At 55.1% G+C, this 17,650-nt stretch overlaps 1 protein-coding gene and 1 non-coding gene across 10 annotated transcripts in view; both read right to left on the minus strand.

The window, feature by feature from the left end:
- Nucleotides 1-10,403: 10,403 nt before the first annotated feature.
- Nucleotides 10,404-17,650, minus strand: part of TRPM2 (transient receptor potential cation channel subfamily M member 2) — a 54,768-nt gene continuing 47,521 nt past the window's right edge. For 6 of the 9 annotated variants that reach the window (XM_049627728.1, XM_049627730.1, XM_049627725.1 and 3 more), the window contains exons 29-33: nucleotides 16,385-16,471; nucleotides 15,707-15,812; nucleotides 14,044-14,145; nucleotides 12,507-12,623; nucleotides 10,405-11,910 (exon numbers count right to left, since the gene is read on the minus strand). In XM_049627728.1, the coding sequence (XP_049483685.1) occupies nucleotides 11,785-11,910; nucleotides 12,507-12,623; nucleotides 14,044-14,145; nucleotides 15,707-15,812; nucleotides 16,385-16,471 (538 nt within the window). In that variant the 3' untranslated portion in view covers nucleotides 10,405-11,784. Of the gene's footprint in view, nucleotides 11,911-12,506; nucleotides 12,624-14,043; nucleotides 14,146-15,706; nucleotides 15,813-16,384; nucleotides 16,472-17,650 lie in introns of those variants that run through there. The other 3 variants (XM_049627731.1, XM_049627735.1, XM_049627732.1) reach the window with 3 other exon arrangements.
- On the minus strand, nucleotides 15,677-15,753 carry LOC125922238 (Z6 small nucleolar RNA). Its single transcript, XR_007457659.1, has one exon. It is a non-coding gene; the product is annotated as a Z6 small nucleolar RNA (small nucleolar RNA).

The raw sequence follows: 17,650 nt of genomic DNA on the forward strand, positions 1-17,650 counted from the left end.
GGGGCCTCGGGCGGGGGCGGGGCCTGAGGACGAGGGGCAGGGCCTGGGGGCGGGGCTGCAAGGGCGAGACGGGGTGGGGCCTGTGGGCGAGGCCTGCGGTGGGGGCGGAGCTGCAAGGGCAGGAAGGCGTGGAGCCGGGGATAGGGCGGGGCTGGAGGCGGGGCTGTAAGGAGAGGTGGGGCGGGGCCTGGGTGCGGCGAGGGGGCGGGGCTGTGAGGCACAATGGGGCGGGGCCTGGGCGGAGTCTTGGATGGGGCGGGTTTGGGGCGGGGCTGTGATGCATCGTGGGGTGGGGTCTGGGGCGGGGTCTGAGGCCGTGGTGGGGCGGGGCGGGCCTTAAGGCAGAATCTGGGACGGGGCGGGGATTGAGGCGGAGGAGGGGCGGAGCGGGGCTCGGACGGAGTCTGCAGAGGGGTGGGGCCAGGGCAAAGAGGGGCCTGTGGGACAGGGGCGGGGCCTGGGCGGAGTCTGGGGTCTGTTGGGGGGAGGTGGCACCGTTAGACCGGAGGTGGGGCGGGGTCTCGGAGGCTGTGGGCGGGGCTGAGGGCGGGCCGTAGGGCCGCAGACCCAGTCCCTGCCCTGCCGCCCGGCTCTGAGGCTGGGGCGGTGGGTGTCGGGCGGAGACCGAAAAACCGGTGGTTTTTCCCGCAGGTCCGCTGCCCGCGGCCCCCGAGGCTGGTTAGTGAGGTTGGGTCTCCGCCCGGCTGGGTCCTGCCCCAGCCCCCACCCTCTCAGGTCCTGGCGAGGGAATGTGGGGGTGGGGTCTAGCGTTTAAGCTGGATCAGAGCCCTCTCCAGGGTTTCAAAAGCATCTTTATTGTGGTGTAATGACACACGTATTTGCATTCGCTGTGTTTGACACCTGCATGCACGCGTGAAGCCATCACCACGAATAATGCAATAAATAGCCCAGAGTTTCCCCTTTCCCTCCAGCCCCCTCCCCAGGCAAGTACCTGCTGAGCCCAGTCCATGAGCTCGCGCTTGCTGGAACTTGTATAGGCGGAGTCTAGCTCATTTCTCTCTGCACTCCTGGTACTGCAGCAGTCGATGGTTATTCCTTTGTAGGAGCACGTAATATGAATGTGCCATGCTGTATATGCCCACGTATGTCTCTTATCCATCTTGAGTTAGTTTGGGTACATGGCGTGAGATATAATTCAAGTCTGTTTTTTTCTGCGTGTGGATATTCAGTTTCCAGGGCTGTTTGTTGAAGTAACCGTCCCTTCTCAGCTGAGGTGCCTGTGACCCTCTGTTGAATATCAGTGGTCCTAGATGTGTGTGAGTCTCCTTCTGTGCTCTCTGCGTTCCATTGGTCTGTTTGCCTATTTTTATGCCAATTGTCCAAGCTGTCTTTATTGCTGTGGCTTTATAACAGTTCTTTTTTTTTAATGTTTATTTTTGAGAGAGATAGAGACAGGACACAAGCAGGGGAGGGGCAGAGAGACAGGTTAGACACATAATCCAAAGCAGGCTCCAGACTCCAAGCTGTCAGCACAGAGCCCAATGCTGGGCTCAAACACATGAAGTTGGACGCTTAACCAACTGAGCCACCCAGGTGCCCCTTTATAATGATTCTTGAATCAGGTAGTGTAAATCTCCCAGCTTTGTTCCTTCATATTCTTTTGGTCATCTAGATCTTTTGCACTCCCTCATGAATTTTAGAACCAACTTACCAACTTCCACCAAAAAAACCTATGGCGTTTTGTTTGGGATTCCACTGAATCCATAGATCAGTTTGAGAGAATTAATATCTTGACAATATTGAGTCTTTCAGTCCATGAACATGGTATATCTTCTCATTTATTTAGAACTGCTTTTGTTTCTTTCAGTTGTGTTTTGTAGTTTTTGGTTTACGTATCTTGCACATCTCTTGTCATACTTATTTCTGATAGTTTTATGTTATTGTAAATGGTATCTTTATTCTAATTTCTGTTTGTTAAATGATAGTATACAGAAATAAAAGTGATTTTTGTATACCAAACTTGACTTTGCTAAAATCACTTATTAGTTCCATTAACTTTTTCATACATATCTTAGGATTTTCTACATATACAATCATGTTATCTGTAAATAAAAAGAGTATTCTTTCTTTCCAGTCTGCGTGCCTTTTACTTTAATCTGTGCCTAATTGCTTTGGCTAGAGCCTCTAGTTCAGTACTGAATAGGAGGGCTGAGAGCAGATATCCTTGTCCATCCTGATCTTGGGGGGAAAGCAGTCAGTCTGTTAGGAATAATGTTGGTGGTAGATCTTTTGAAGCTGTTCATATCAGTTAGGGGAAGTTTCCTTTGTGAAAATAGAGGAAACCTCTTGAAAATGGAGTCAGGAAGTACCAAAGGGGTACTGTCACACATTTATCACTCCTTGAAGCCTGCATCACCAGCAGGACGAAGGAAGATAAGAATTATCTTGTGAGGGAGGACATTTTTCCAATAGGAATTTAATCTCCTTTTAAGAAAAGGAAGGAAGATCCCTCCCTGCCCCGGCAACAACACACTAACCACCACTTCCTGCCAATCAGGAGATGTCACAACCTCGAACTCTTGTTCTCCTCCAATAAACTCCTGTTCAACACAACCCTCCCCAAGTTCCTCCTGCAACCTAATAAAAGCTGACCTTCCCTTTGTCTCTTCGGACTTGCATGTGGCTCACTGTAGTTTGCCGTGTTCCAAATTGCAATTCCTCTGCGCTTCCTGAATAAACTCATTTTGCCAGTAAAATGACTGGCTATTTTTAAGGTTGATACCTTCTATTTCTAGTTTGCTGAGCGTTTTTACCAGGAAGCATTTTGGATGTTGTCAAATAAATGTCTTTTCTTCACCCATTGAGAACCTTTTTTTAAAATTGGTATGTTTATATGGAAGATTATATTAACAGATTTTCAAGTGTTAAGTGTTAAGTTAACCTTATGCCCTTGGAATAAATCCCACTTGACTATGATGTATCACCATTTTTGTATGCTGTTGAATTATTTAATAGAGATAGAGCTGCTGAGGTTATTTTTTTTTTTCCTTGACCGAATGTTGGTACTTCATCTCTCTCGAGGAATTGTCTGTTTCATCTGAATTAATTGATCAGCATAAAGCTACTCATAATGCTCCCTAGTTATCTTTTCAATACAGAGTATGAAGTGATGTCAATCCATTCCTGATACGGGTAGTTTGCATCAGCTTTCTTTTCTTTTACTCATCAGTCAGTCAGGAGAGAAGTTTATCAATTTTATTGACATTTTCAAAGAACCCATTTTTAGTTGCATTGATTTCTTTTTTTTTTTTTCTTTTTTCTTTCCCAATTGACATCCATTCTGATCTTTTGCTTACATCGGGTTTAATTTTCTCTTCAATTTTGTTTGTTTGTTTGTTTCTTACAGTGAAAGTTGAGCTCACTGGTTTGAGACTTTTCTTCTTCTCTAGTACAGGCATTTTAGTGCTATAAATTTTCCTCCAAGTCCTGCTTTAGCTACATCTCAGGATTTTGTAATGAAATTCACTAAGTTTGAAACACTTTCTAATTTACCTTTTGATTCCTTTTTTGACTCATGGACTTAGAAGTGTTTTATTTTGTTTCCAGATATTTGGGGATTTTCTGAAGATCTTTCTGGTTTTGATTATTCATTTAAATCCATCATCAGAGAGCACACTCTGTATCCTTTGGGTCCTTTTAAATTTGTTGAGGTTCATTTATGGCCCAAAAAGTGGGCTGTGTTAATAATCGTTATATGTGTATTTAAATGTGTTCTATGGTTGCTCAGTGGAATGTTCTAGAAGTGTCGATGAGGTCAAGTCTGCTGATAGTGTGAATCTAGTATTTTACATTATTGCTGATTTTCTATTTGTTTTATTAATTACTGAGAGAGGGGTGTTGATGTCTCTGTGACTGTAGATTTGTCTGCTTTCCTTCAGTTCTACCAGTTTTTGCTTCCTGCATTTGAAGTCCTATATTCAGATTAATATGTATTTATTATTAATTGACCCTTTATCATTATGAAATAACCCTCTTCACCCTGAGATTTTTTGCCTTGACCTCGGTTTTGTCTGGCACCAGCACAGTCACCATGGCCTCCTTGCGATTAGGTCAGCACAGGGGTCTGCTTCCATTGTCCCGCTTCCTTTGGGGTTTCTATAGCACCAAAGTGTCTTTCTCACTACATTTGTTAACTACAAAGGGAAAAATAATGGTTTTACGGTAGAGAAGCCTGGCAGAAGCCACCCTACCTATGTGACCAAGGTTAACATCATCGGTAATAAGACAAGCCGGCGTCACTCAGCCCTTGATGTGATGGACCCAGAAACACACAACATCGCTTCTGTGACGTTCTTGCCAAAAATGCCTAATCTCACTGCACTGGTGAGAACACTTCAGACACACCCAAACTGAAAGACATGTTACAAGGTGACTGGTCTGTGAACTTCATAAAAGACAGGAGGAAAAGACTGGGTCACTGTCACAGACCAGAGCAGACCACAGAGTAAGAAGAGCTAACTGCCATGCGGGTCCTGGGTCGGACAGGGACGTGGGGGAGGGCAGAACAGAATCAGGCCACAGCGTTTCCCGGAGGTGGTGTCCTGGCTGTGAGAACCCACACTCGGCGCTCGGGCTCTAGCCTGTCTTCCTCTGCTCTGCTCCCTTCTCCTCTCCCCCTGCCTCTGTTGGCAGTGAGTGTTATGACTGCGTCTTCCGTCCTGAGGTGACCCCAGCTGTAACTCTCTGCCACGTTACTTCAGTGGCTGCTCAGGGTGTCACGTCCAGCTGTCGCTGCTTACCACGGTGGTCCCTCGGGCCACGTTTGGCCACGTCACGTGCAGTGGGTGCTGCGTGGCTGACACGGCATATATGTCCTCATATGTAGGATCCCCACAACACAGGATTATTTCTGCTTTGAGCAGCCAGCTCTCTTTTAAAGAGATTAAAATCTTTAAAGATTAAAGAGGCTTGAAGCTGACAGCATGTTAGCATATGGCAAATCAAAGAGAGGCTGGAAGGGAGCCTCAAGTTAAGGAATATCTTAATGTTTAAATTAAGCAAATTAAACGGGGTTACTACCAAAAAGTACAGTGCCGATGCAGGGGGATCCACAGACACTAAGCAGAGTGGGAGAGTCCAGATACTGTGAACTCAAGCTGTGTGGTTCTGCTTAGGGAACGTTCTAGTAGGGATGGGGCGGGGCGGGGGGGAGGGGAGGGGCTCCTGGGCTGCATGATCTGGATCTGGAGCTCAGTGCTGATTGTTACCATAAGTAAAAACACATCGGGCTGCTCATAGTTAAGATTTGCCCAGATGACGAAGCGTATTCTGCCTCGATAACAGAAAATAGTAACGTGCCACCCAGGTTTGCGCTTCAGGGATGGTCACAGGTGTCAGTGGTTCTGCATCAGTGGACAGACGGATGGATGGATTCAAGGCGCTCGTGTAAGGCCGTGTGGTGAGCGGTCTTCCTGCTCGCAGGCTGCCCTTACAGGAGGCTCTGGCTGCCGGCCAGGCCCGGGCCACAGAGCCCTGAGAGAGTCTGGCTCTCCGTCCACTCCAGACCACCAGCCTGTGCTCTCAAAACACCAGAAACTTTCTAATGCTATGCTGGCCACGTGGACCGCCCTCTGTAGCTGCCCTTCCGACTGTAATTGGGCTCAGGGCTGATTAGCTCACCCATTTATCCACCCAGAGTCCAGGCTTCCTGTCCCCAGGGATGCCAGGCAGCTGCGCCAGCCGGCTAATTGCTTCCCCATCAGGAAGGTGGTTTTGCTGGGCGAGTCTGAGAGCATCTCTCCGGGGACCAGCACGGAAGGGCCGAGCTCACGGCAGCCTCGGGAGCCAGGACGAAACCAGGCCAAGGAGTGAAACAGCTCGGTGAGGCCGGAGTGCCGCTCTGCTGTCACGACCCCCTTGCTGGCCCAGGCTCAGCCTTCTCCGCCCCGGCCTCCACGCCGCCCCAGGGGGCCCCAGCTCCTGCCCTGGCCCAGCCAGGGGACGCCCAGACAGAACCCCAGCTGGCTCACAGGAGGGGCTGCGGCCGCACCAAGGGAGAGGGCTGCGGGCTGCTGGTGGGGGACCCGAGCAGGCAGGGCCAGGGGGCCAGCGGCCCTCCGAGAGCCCGGCCGGTGGATCGATTGCCACATTTTGTCTGCTTTGTCTGGACTGTCTTTTCCAAGAACCGATTTTTTAATGTATTCATCACACCATTGCTTTATTTTTTCCTCCTCCGTAAACCCTGACTTCGTTGGCCCCTGCATTTATGTTGTAGCCGTTTCTTGAGTTTCTTAAGTTATAACCCTAGGTAATTCACTCTCAGTCTTCCAAGTGCAGCTAAGGTTAGAAACCTTCCCTACGAGACTCTCCAGCCACAGCCGGCAGGTTGGGACACGAACATCCTTGCTGTCTCGCGTTGGTCTGCTCACGACTAACGGTGCGGGTCTCAGGCGGGGAGGAGGGTGTGGAAGGGCACGTCCCCGCAGGGCGTGGTGGCCCCCTTGGGTTCCCTGGCCAATGCCCAGCTCCGGGTCCTCACCGGCCCCTCCCCGAGCAGGTGGGGGTGGCCCAGAGACCGAGCGCTGTGCAGAGTCGCAGGGACAGCGCCTGCTCTCCCGAGAGGCACGGCCGTTCCCCACCGGTGCTCCCACCCAGGAAACAGGCAGCTTCAGAGTGAGGACAGAAGCCCCCCAGGGAGAACGGAGACCAGAGGGACACATCATCCGGCGGTGCCCTGCCCTGGACGCCACCTCCTTGCCCTCCGAGCTGGTCAGGGGGCCGGTCACTCAACATCCCAAGCACAGGCTCCTGGAACCACTGGACGTACTTTCCGTCCCTTCTGCTGTACGTTTTTGTTCTGATGTGACTGTTCTAAGAGTGTGGAGCGTGTGGCCCCGTCCCGGAGCCGCCTTGGCAAAGTTGCTGAGATCTGCTCGGTGGTGTATATAGAGCACGCCTGGTTTTTGTGAATGTCCTGTGTGTGTCTGAGAACCGTGTGTCTCCTCTGGGCCTCTTGCTGCTGCTATTGGGGTGGGGGGTACAGAGCCCTATATGCACACATATATAAGCAGTGTATGCTTATGTATGTGGCACGTGTGTATGCATGCTAAAAATTGTTTTTAATGATTTATTTATTTTTGAGACAGAGAGACACAGAGCATGAGCAGGGGAGAGGCAGAGAGACAGGGAGACCCAGAATCCGAAGCAGGCTCCGGGCTCCGAGCTGTCAGCCCAGAGCCCGACACGGGGCTCGAACCCACAAGCTGTAGGATCACGACCTGAGCTGAAGTCGGACGCTCAACCGACTAAACCACCCAGGCGCCCCTGTATGCATGTTACACTTAAGTTATTATACAGACATAAATATATATTTATTATGTATGTAAATACGTTGTACATCATTTGTATAATTTATGTGTCGACAAACTTACGTATAAGTTGTACATAATGTATATATGCTTAATATATACATTATATATATATATATAAATACATAACATGTATGAACGTATATGTGCACACACACACCACACAGAGTGACTTCGGTCTTCATTGTGTTATTCACACTCTGCCCTATTTTCCTCTTCCTCTTTGATTTCTTGATTCCTGAGGAAGTATCTCAAATATTACTGTGAATTTGCCAATTTCCCCTTGAATTTCCATCAAGGTTGCTTTACATATTTAAAAAGCGAGGGTGTTGGGTGGGTAACGGCTCCTGACAGCGATGCCTTCTCCGTAGATGGATGCCTTTCTCTAACCCAGGACCCGTGTGTGCTCCTTCGAGAAGGCCCAGACCGGGGTTGGCGGCCGGCTTAGCGCTGTCTCCCCAACCATTCTCTCTGAGAGCGTTTGCCCAGATGACTTCTCCACTCTGCCAGCTCTTCTGAGTCTCTCTGTCTCAGGTGATACAGAAAAATACATAGAAAACAATAGAAATGAGTCGGGTTATTATTTTTTTTTAACAGTCCGAGTCCTTTATTTCCAAGCTGCTCCATGCCTCCCAGAAAATGCAGTAGATACGTTCTGCTCAGAATCCTTTCCTGAGCTACCCGCCCCTTGCGGAAGAAGCCCTCCCTGCCCGTCTCTACCACCGTCACAGCGTGGCCCGGCCTCTCAACTTGAAGGTGTCTCTTGCATACTTTATGCACCATCAGACTGACCATGCTCCCTTTTCTCCGACCCGAGTGTCTCCCGGTTGATCTGTTTCGCTGTGAATGAAAAAAATTAATTAAGGTGGTTTGATAAGGCATCACCCTATTTATTTCTTGTTCTTCAGCCTCCGTCTCTTGGCGATCTGCCCCTGGCCCCCTTCAAGCGGCTGCCTTCGAGTCTGACGTACTCTGCAGCTCCTGCTTAGTCTTCTTAGCGTCCTGACCCTTCCGAGCAGTGTGCCGACGTCCCTGCTGGAGGACACGCGGAGGGACAAGACCCCGGGCGCTTTGGCCCGAGGTTTCTCACCCTCTCTGTTTAGGGGCGTTCTCACAACGTGCTGGCGGACGGCCTCTTCCTTCGAGAGACTGATAAATCTCGCGGATCCCGCTAGATCGGAGTCCGTGGGTCAGTGAGGCCGGCAATATCCTTCTCCCCTGTCCCACAAGGACCAAGTGGAGAGCACTGAGATTGGCATCCGCGACGCACCCCGAGCAGAGTCGCGCTTTCTCCCCCCATCCTCCCGGGTCGGTAGCAGGAATCTCCCTGCTCAGCAGCAGGCGGACGCGGCCGTGGGTCAAGACACCCCCCTTCACGGGAAGCCTTGTCTGTCACGGTCACCTGTGACCCAGACCACGTCACCCCTCCTTTCTCCCCCAAGTCCATCCAGCGTCTGCGGCCATTCGTTTCTCAAAAAAAGGTACGAGGTTTCCGTTCAAAGAGTTTCCGGCAGCCCACCGTATCCGAGGCGCCACAAAAAAGAACGAGTCGGGTTGTTTTTTATCCCAGTATGAAAACCTGATTCACATGTGTCCTAATCGCTGAGGCGTTTTCAGTGTCTCCTCTCGTTCTATTGCACAGCGACCATCCTCCGTTGGTTCCTGTTTTTCCCCGATTTTGTCGTTCCACTTGACCCCGCCGGGGGTTCACAGTGATTCGTGTGTGTCTGCCCCGCCAGCGGCCGCTCGCCCTGCAACAGCCCAGCTTGCTGCCCGCGTCCGGGAGCCGCCGCCGTCCACGCGGCAGTGTGGCCGGCCAGCCCGCCCCCGTCGGGATCCCATGCGCTGGGATCGCCCTCCACCGCCAGCTGCCAGTGACCCCATCGGGGGCTTTAGTGCTGAGCGCTTGTTAAATTTTCTTTTTACGCTGTGCCTCAACAGGTCTAAGACGCAGCCATACATCTTAATGGTCTCTTTGCTTACACAGAGCTTGGGCTGTGCACCTGTGCACATGTGTGTGTGTGTGTGTGTGTGTGTGTGTTATTGTGTCCGCCCCACCCCCAAATTCATATGCTGGAGCCCTATCTCCCCTTGTGGCTGTATTTGGAGGTGGGGCCTCTAATATAGTAAATGAGGCCTTAAGAGTAGAGCCCTGACGTCATAGGATTAGAGTCCTTCTGAGAGGAGACACCGGAGCACTGGCTCCCTCTCCATGCACACACTTGAGGACAGGCAAGGCACACGGCGAGAGACAGCCGTCCCCAAGCCAGCAGGGGAGCTCTCACCAGAGACGGGTGCTGGCCCCTGGGTCTCAGACCTCCAGCCTCCAGGACTGGAAACAAGTCCGTTGTTTAAGCTGCCCCGCCTGTGGAATTTTGTTACAGCAGCCCAGCTGAGTCTGCAGTTCGCTTTTCTGGAATCCGTCTTAGAGAAGTACTTTTAAAGGGCAACCCTCTTGCACTGCTGGTGGGAATGCAAACTGGTGCAGCCGCTCTGGAAAACAGTGTGGAGGTTCCTCAAAAAATTAAAAATGGACCTACCCTATGACCCAGCAATAGCACTGCTAGGAATTGACCCAAGGGATACAGGAGTGCTGAGGCACAGGGGCACATGTACCCCAATGTTTACCGCAGCACTTTCAACAACAGCCAAATTATGGAAAGAGCCCAAATCTCCATGGTCTGCCAAATGGATAAAGATGTGGTTTATGCATACAATGGAATACTACTTGGCAACGAGGAAGAATGAAATCCTGCCGTTTGCAAGAATGTGGACGGAACTGGAAGGTATTATGCTGAGTGAAATAAGTCAGCCGGAGAAGGACAGATACCATATGTTTTCACTCATATGTGGAACTTGAGAAACTTCACAGAAGACCATGGGGGAGGGGAAGGGTAAACATAGCTTCAAACAGAGAGGGCGGTAAACCGTAAGAGACTCAAATACGGAGAACAAACTGACGGTTTGAGCTGGGAGGAGGGGCAAATGGGTGACGGGCACCGAGGAGGGCACTTGCTGGGCTGAGCACTGGGTGTGGTATGTAAGTGATGAACCACAGAAATCTACCCCTGAAGCCAAGAGCACACTGCATGCACCGTATGTTAGCTAACGTGGCAATAAATTATATTCATAAATAAATAAGTAAACAATAAAATAAAAACGAAGATCCTTCAGAAAGGATGCACGTGCGACACATTTTCTGAGTCTTTCCATTCTAAAATGTTTTTATTCGGTGCTGCCAGTCGGATGCTAGTTGGGAGTCTAGATAAAAAACCAAGGCCCCCCCACACCTGGGCGTGGGCAGCCACGGACAGGGCGTGGCCTTGCCAAGTCCCAGCCTGGGCACCAGGGGCCATGCTGGAGGCGGGTCCAGGAGAATGAAAAACGGGGGGCCGGTGGGGGTGGACCGGTCTGGGCCCGAGGAGCCTGCAGGGTGTCCAAGGGGAGGAACCCGGGGGGAGATGGCCACAGGAGACCCCCTCGGGCCACAGGCAGCTGGGCCGCGGGCCGGAAGAGGTCTCAGTGGCCCAGACACAGCCCCCTGACCACTGCCCATGTCTGTAACTTTGTCTGTAGGGAACACAGAGAGGCTGGCCGGGCTGGTACGGGCAACAGATTTAATGTTGGGTTTTACGATATCCTGGCCCTGATGACTGCTGGCGGTTTATGCCGATGGCTTGAGAGTCATGGACACTGAGCAGAGCGGCCCCCCCACCATCTAGGCCCACCGCCTGCCCCACCCTGGGCTCACAGGGAGTGCTGTGCGTGGAGAGCCCCTGCCCGGATCCCCAGGACAGCACAGAGGCAGACACACTTTGACCCCCAGAGAAGGCGTGTGCTCGCCTGGGTCTTGACCCTCAAAGGGGCTCAGCCCTGAGAGGCCAGGGCCGTGAACTGAGGCTCCCACGGGGCCCCACCCCAGGGCAGGTGAGGGTCCGAGTGAAGTCACGGTGGGTGCCACCTCTGGGGTGTGGGCTCCAGGACAAGGCCACAGTCCCAACTGTGCAGGAAATGCCGGCCTTGGGCCAATGCACATCTGGTGGTGGGCGAGCTGCTCACGACGTGACCAGGAGGGAGTCACTTGGGCTGAGGGCTGAGGCCGCCAGGGGCAGTCATGGCTGGCGGGATCCCAGGAGCCACGCCAGCCGTGAGGAATGGCCGTGTGACCAGAGCCGGCCCGTGCCCTGCCTCGGCTCTCCTCCCAGGGCGCCCTGACGCCCTCCAATTCACAGGCTCGTCTGCTCAGTGACTCGAGGTGGCTGTGAGAAGCAGCAGATTCCCAGACCACACCGCGAGGTGTCCCAGCAGCAGCCCCTTGCCCATCCGAGGCCCAGGGCGGCCCGTGCCTTGGGTGGCCGGCCTCGGCCTGAGTCCCTGGCAGCCGAGCTTCCAAGGGGGCTGTGGGTAGACCAGCCTCACCCGCCCCGGGCATCGGGGCCCGGCCAGAGTCCACGGGTCAGTAGAAAGCCCCATACAGAGTGGCCACCTTCTGGAGGATGGTCTTGTGGTTGGCATACAGCGGGATGCGCCTGTCCATGACCTGCCATCGGATGGACATCCCGGGGTCACAGGCATGCAGGTGCTGCAAAGGCAAACGTAGGTCCTGACTCCCTCCTGAGCTGGCCCCGCCTCTGCCCCACACCCCAGAGCTGCGGCTGGGCTCAGAAGGGCCCAGTGGCGGGGGGGGGGGGGGTGACACGCGCCCCCGGTCTCTGCCTAGGGCTGCCTCCCTGTATTCTTCTGTCAAAGGGGAGAAAGAACAGCTACTTCAGGCATGACGGGAAATTCCCGCCAAGCTCTGAAAGTCCTTGACGAGAAAAGAGCAGGTGGCCTTCATCTCAGGTGTTCTGTCCTTTAAATCCAGTCTGGATTAGGGACGGTGGGACTGATATAAATGTGGAGACATTATCCCCATGAAGGCGTGGGAACCAGCCTCCCCCAGGGAGTCCCGTCCGAGGGTCACCATCCAGCCACCTGCTGGTGCCCTCTCGCCTCTCCCAGTGCCTCTCGGAGCCCTCTGCTCTCTGCAGCCCCCGCTCTCTGGTCGTGGCCAGCTCCGGCCCCCCGGGAGGCCAGGCAGACCCCTCCTGGAGGCCCCGAGTGACCCCCAGAGCTCACTCGCCTGCATCTCCCCCCCACCCCACCCCACAACCGGGAGCCTGCGGCCCAGGCCCATACAGAGTTCAGCCTCTTCAGGTCCATGTCGCTCTGGTCTGAGAAGTGGATGCTGATGGCCACGGTCTCAATCCAGGCGTTGTCCGTGTTTCTTGGGTCGTCCACGTACCCTCTGTATACCTGGGAGGCAGCGCAGGGGTGAGCCGGTCCGCCCCGGCTTCCTCCCCGAGGGAGGGGCCCCATGCATGTCCTGCGCTCCGTCCCGGCCCAGGGACACTGAGCACAGCCGTCCACTGCTCCCGGGGCCCCGCCGGGCTCTCTCCCTGCCCCGTGCCGCCTGCTCACCAACGCCACCTCCCGCGTGCCCGACCCACCGCGGGGTCTGCGCCTCCCTCAGCTCCCTCCTGGTCTCTGGCTTGGCATCCACACCCGCCTCGACTGTCCTCGGGAGGATGAAAACGGGATGGCGGATGTCACAAACACTGTACTAAGTGAAAGAAGCCAGACGCCAAAGCCGGCGTGCGTCCTGTGTGATTCCACTCACAGCCAGTGTCCTGAACAGGCCAGGACGCAGAACAGAACGCAGGTCAGTGGGTGCCAGGGAATGGTGGGGGGAAAGGCAATGACTGCTCATGGGGGATGGAATGTTCTGGAACAGGTGGGAGGTGATGGTGGCACAACATGGCCAATGCCCTAAATGCCACTGACCTGTTCACTCTAAAATGGTTAATTTTATGTTATGTTTCACCTCCATAAATAAACTACTTAATTCTTTTCTACAAAGAGACGGTGCTATTCCCTGGGGCGCTGCACAGGACAGCCCTTATGAAATGACCAGGTTCACAGGTCAACACCCTAAATATCAGCGATCGCCTGTTTCATCCTAAGATAGGAGAGACACAGGACCAGTACCAACTCTGGGTCCACCGAGAGGACGTTCAAGAAATCATGACACACATCATTATGCGACCATGGAAAAGAGGAGGCAAATATGTAAATATGAGCATTGCAAATTAAGTGAAGAAGCAAGTTACAGAGAAGCGTGTGCTGTGTGGCCCCATTTTTATTAAGAGTGTATGGGCGTTCGAGCGCAGAGAGAAAACTGGCAACAGAGCCCGCGGCAAGCGTGTAAAGAAGTAAACAAAGTCTGGAGCGGGGCTCCTGTGGGTGAGTGCGAAGGTGCGTGTGTTACACCAAACGTGTAACGTACCGCTTTCGTAACTAAGAAAAGACGGTGGAGAATACAGGCCCCCCGCCCCCACCCCCGTCCAGGCCTTGGGGAGCCAGGCTCTGGCCCAATGCCCCCTCTGGCCTGGGAGACTCAGACACTGCGGTCCCCGTGCACCCACGTGCTCCAGGGCAAGAGTGTGTGTGGCGGAGGAGGCGGCCTGCCCCCCCTGACCTGGAGAGAAGAAGGTCAGGGAGGGAAGGCAGGTGCCCAGGGACCAGAGCCAGGTCCACGCCTCCTGGTCCCAGCTCCTTCCTGGGGCGGGAGCAGGGTCCCCAGTGTCCCATCCGGCTCACCCTGCAGCCCTCCCCACCAGCACACCGTAGGGGGCCGGGGCACACAGATGGGACCGCAGCAGAGAGGCCACCTTACCTCTGTGCCCTGCGTCAGCAAGTTCTGGAAGGAAGACCAGAACTCTCTACGGAGGACCTGCTTCAGCTTCCGGGGCAGTATCTCTCCTGGTTCCCGGGAGCCCTGGGCAGAGAGGAGGCAGGGGCAGGTCTGAAGGCTGTTCGGAGACCCACCTCCACTGGCCATCTGCCCAGAGTGGGCAGCAGGCCAGCCCCCTGGAGCCACAGGCAGATGACTGTCGGGCCGCTTGGCTGTCTCAGGGCCGGAGTGACATTGTCCAGAGTGCACTGCCCACGTCAGCCTGTGCGGAGCAGGGGTGCGTCAGACCGGCGGCACGATGTTTGGGGAGTACGTGTGGGCGCCCATAAAGCAACACGCGCCCTGCCCTCCAGCGCCCTGGCCACCAGCAGAAGGGCACGTTTTAACTATTTGCTTGCATTCCCCTACATGCCGTCTCTCACCTCTGCTCCCCCAGGCTGAGCTCCCAGCCCCTCCCGACGCCACCCACCCCGGGGACATGGGCCCTGCACCTGCACTGCCCGGCCTCCACCCCTCCGAGAGACCCTGTTTGTTATTAACGTCTCTCGAGGTCCACATCACATCCATCCGCTTTGTCCCCTGAGACGCCTGTGCCCCCCAAAAGCTGCAGTGGTGGGGGGACCCGTGCAGGGTCGGGGCTATAGGTGCACTGCTTGGAAGATGCCACCAGGGACTGGGCCAGTGTCCCACCCGGAGAGGCCAAAGTGCCCAAGAGGAAGGCTGAATCATACTAGAGACTCTCCCAGGGGGAGAGGGGCCGGCCTGATACCTGGTTCAGAGTGGTGCTCCTTCAGCTGGGGGGCACAGGGGATCGTGGCTGCAGAGCTGGAGCTGCCCAGAATCCTTGTTGCAGCCTGGGAACCCAGTGGAACCACCGCCCCACACATGCTCACCAACAGGCTGCCCCCAGGAGAGCGGCCACTGGGCCATGGTGGGTGCCGAGTTGGGGTAAATCACGACTTCCCAGAAGCAGGCCCAGAGGAGAGGCTCCCAAATGGGGCTGCAGCCCAGATGCTGTGCACCGACCCAGAGCCTGTCAGGGAACGTGGTCCTCTTGCCAGGAACCCCAGAACATGGGTGGGAGTCGGGGCAGGCAGACTGATCTGGGAGTAACACCTGGGGGGCCCAGCCCAGGGCCTTCTGCAGCCCAGTTATGTTGATTCCCACAAGGCCCCGGATGCATTCTGGCCTTCAGCCCTGCAACCAGTTGCCACTCCAGAGCTGAGGGGCCATATGCCCCCTCCTCCCAGCCCTGGCCCCTGTCCTGTCCTTAGGGCTCAGCTCAGGGCCACACACCAAGAGGCAGGTGCCTGCCTGAGACACCTGCATGGGGAGCCATATTTGCCTCCAAGGCCATGAGCTCCTCGAGGACACGCAGCCTAGCCCCTGACGCAGCCGCAGTGCTGAGCCTGGTGCTCGGGACACAGTGCTCACACCAGAGAGTATCTGAACCCGTTTTCACTACAGCAAAATGAGTAGACAGCAGGGAGAATCCCTCCTAAAAAGCCAAGTATTGGTTTGTCCTTCAGCACCAGGGACAGAGTCCAGAACTGCCCAGGGCGGGGACTGTAGGAGCAGGTGTTCCGTCGTTGGGTGGGATGGATGGAGGGACAGACGCTCTGGACAGACAGCTTGCATGGCTTACCCCTGGCAAGGCCCAGTGTTCTGAGAGAGAGTGCTTTATGACCAGCACTTCGAGCATTTTCTTTATGCTTTTCCTGCAGATGGCTCCATCCTGGTTCCGCCTCCACCTGTAAAAGGGGCAGCTCACAGGGACTCTGCGGTCAGCCCCCCCCCCCCCCTACTGAGGAGGACACGGGGCGGACGGGGGCAACCCTGTCTCCTTTCCCAACATGGCTCCAGGGGAAGAACGGAGACAGGGACCATTAGGATGTCTTTCCTGCTTCCACACCACTAGAGGGACGGGAGTGGACGGGCCTTTGAGGAGAATATTTTTTTATCACAAGCCTCAAAGAAGCACACGGCCTGGCCCCACCTGCTCCTCTCCTTACTCTGGAAATGCTGGGCGGGATTATGTGTATTTTCATCTCGTCTGTGGTCCTGGGCCCTGGCCATGGCTTTGCCCTCCTCCCAGAGGCCCGCTAACCGAGGGGGGCCCACAAGGAAGCAAGGGCAGCTTCCAGGGGTGGGGACAGGCCTGGGCTTTTCCCAGGGGACAGGGACACCCCTGCCCTGCATCTCGGGTGCACTTTCACTTATCCAGGCCCCACCATGAGCCTGGCACCATGTGCCACGTGCGATCTGTCCCCTCAGCTCTGAGCACATGGGGAGGGGCCCGTGGGTGCCTCAGTGGCACACTCACCGGGTGATCACAGGCTGTAGCGTGTGGTTGGGTCCAAAGCAACCGAGGCTTCCACGTCCACGCAGTCCTGTGCGGCCCATGGGGTTCCTGGGGAGGACGGGTCTGCTTAGATTGTTGCCTGCATCCGGTGGGACCAGGTGGGGCCGTGGGCGGGGGCCACTCACGGGGCAGTGTGCCAACTCTACCTGGACCTGCCCTGGCCCAGGGCTCTCAGACCCCAGGCCGCTCTCCTCGGCGGGAGGCAGGGAAGGAGCCAGTGTGTGGAGGCTGGGATAGGATCCCCTCCACCAGCCTGGCCGAATCTGCCTCCCCACCCAGGACTGTCCACCTAGGGACAAATCTTGTCCTTTAGGGACTCCAAGAGATGAGGCAAGAGATTCAGGTCACCTTGGAGTTGGTTGGAAAAGAAAGAGATCTCCTTGGGAGCAGAAGTCCAGCACAGGTGTTAATGTGGCCATCCCGACCCCTAGAGACCGTGTGACCAGCCCATTGCGCCGCACGACACGCGTCTGCATCCCAAGGCCTCACACATGCAGGGGCAGGGCCTGTGGGTCCCTCTGTGACTCTCCAGCCTGCTCTCTCCCACGGCACCACCTGTGTCCACCCCGTCTCACGCGGCCTCCTGCCACCTCGACTGGGACCAGGGACTCCGCGTTCACACCCCGCCGTCTCCCGCCACCTCCTTATACCACCTCTGGCTCCGGGCACAGACACCCACTCCTGTTTCAGGACATTCCCCAGAGGCCGCCCCACCCGCCCCCTCTCTCAAGCCACCTCTGGCCCCGTCTGTGGTCCCTCCCCTAATTCTCATGGTGCCTTCCTCTTCCTCCGGCCCCTGGTGCTGCACCCTGGGCAGAGGAGGTTCCTTTATCCCCAGGACCCCAGGCTGACACCCAGAGGTGCTCACCAAGTGACTGCTGGGTGTGACGCCACCGTCACTCAACATCTTGACATTGGATGTACTCAGTGTACAATGGGACACAGTGCCCATCCCCACAGAGAACAGAAGTAGGAAACACCACCGTCCCCTGACGCCACCCCGCTGGCCCCTCAACTCCTCCCTCTCAGGGCAAGCCTGCTCTTTGTCAGAATCTGTGGAGATGGCGGGAAGTCACCAAGGGCACTCAGGGACGAGGGCCAAGCCCCAAGGCCAGCCGGGGTAAGTGCGCCTCCCCAGCTCCACACCAGTGTCCTGGGAGACGCAGAGATGGGTCTCATCGAGCAAGGCAGCGTCTTACATCAGCATCTCTTTTCTTCTGCATTTTG

Source organism: Panthera uncia, chromosome C2 (genome assembly GCF_023721935.1).
Source record: "Panthera uncia isolate 11264 chromosome C2, Puncia_PCG_1.0, whole genome shotgun sequence".
Taxonomy (NCBI): domain Eukaryota; kingdom Metazoa; phylum Chordata; class Mammalia; order Carnivora; family Felidae; genus Panthera; species Panthera uncia.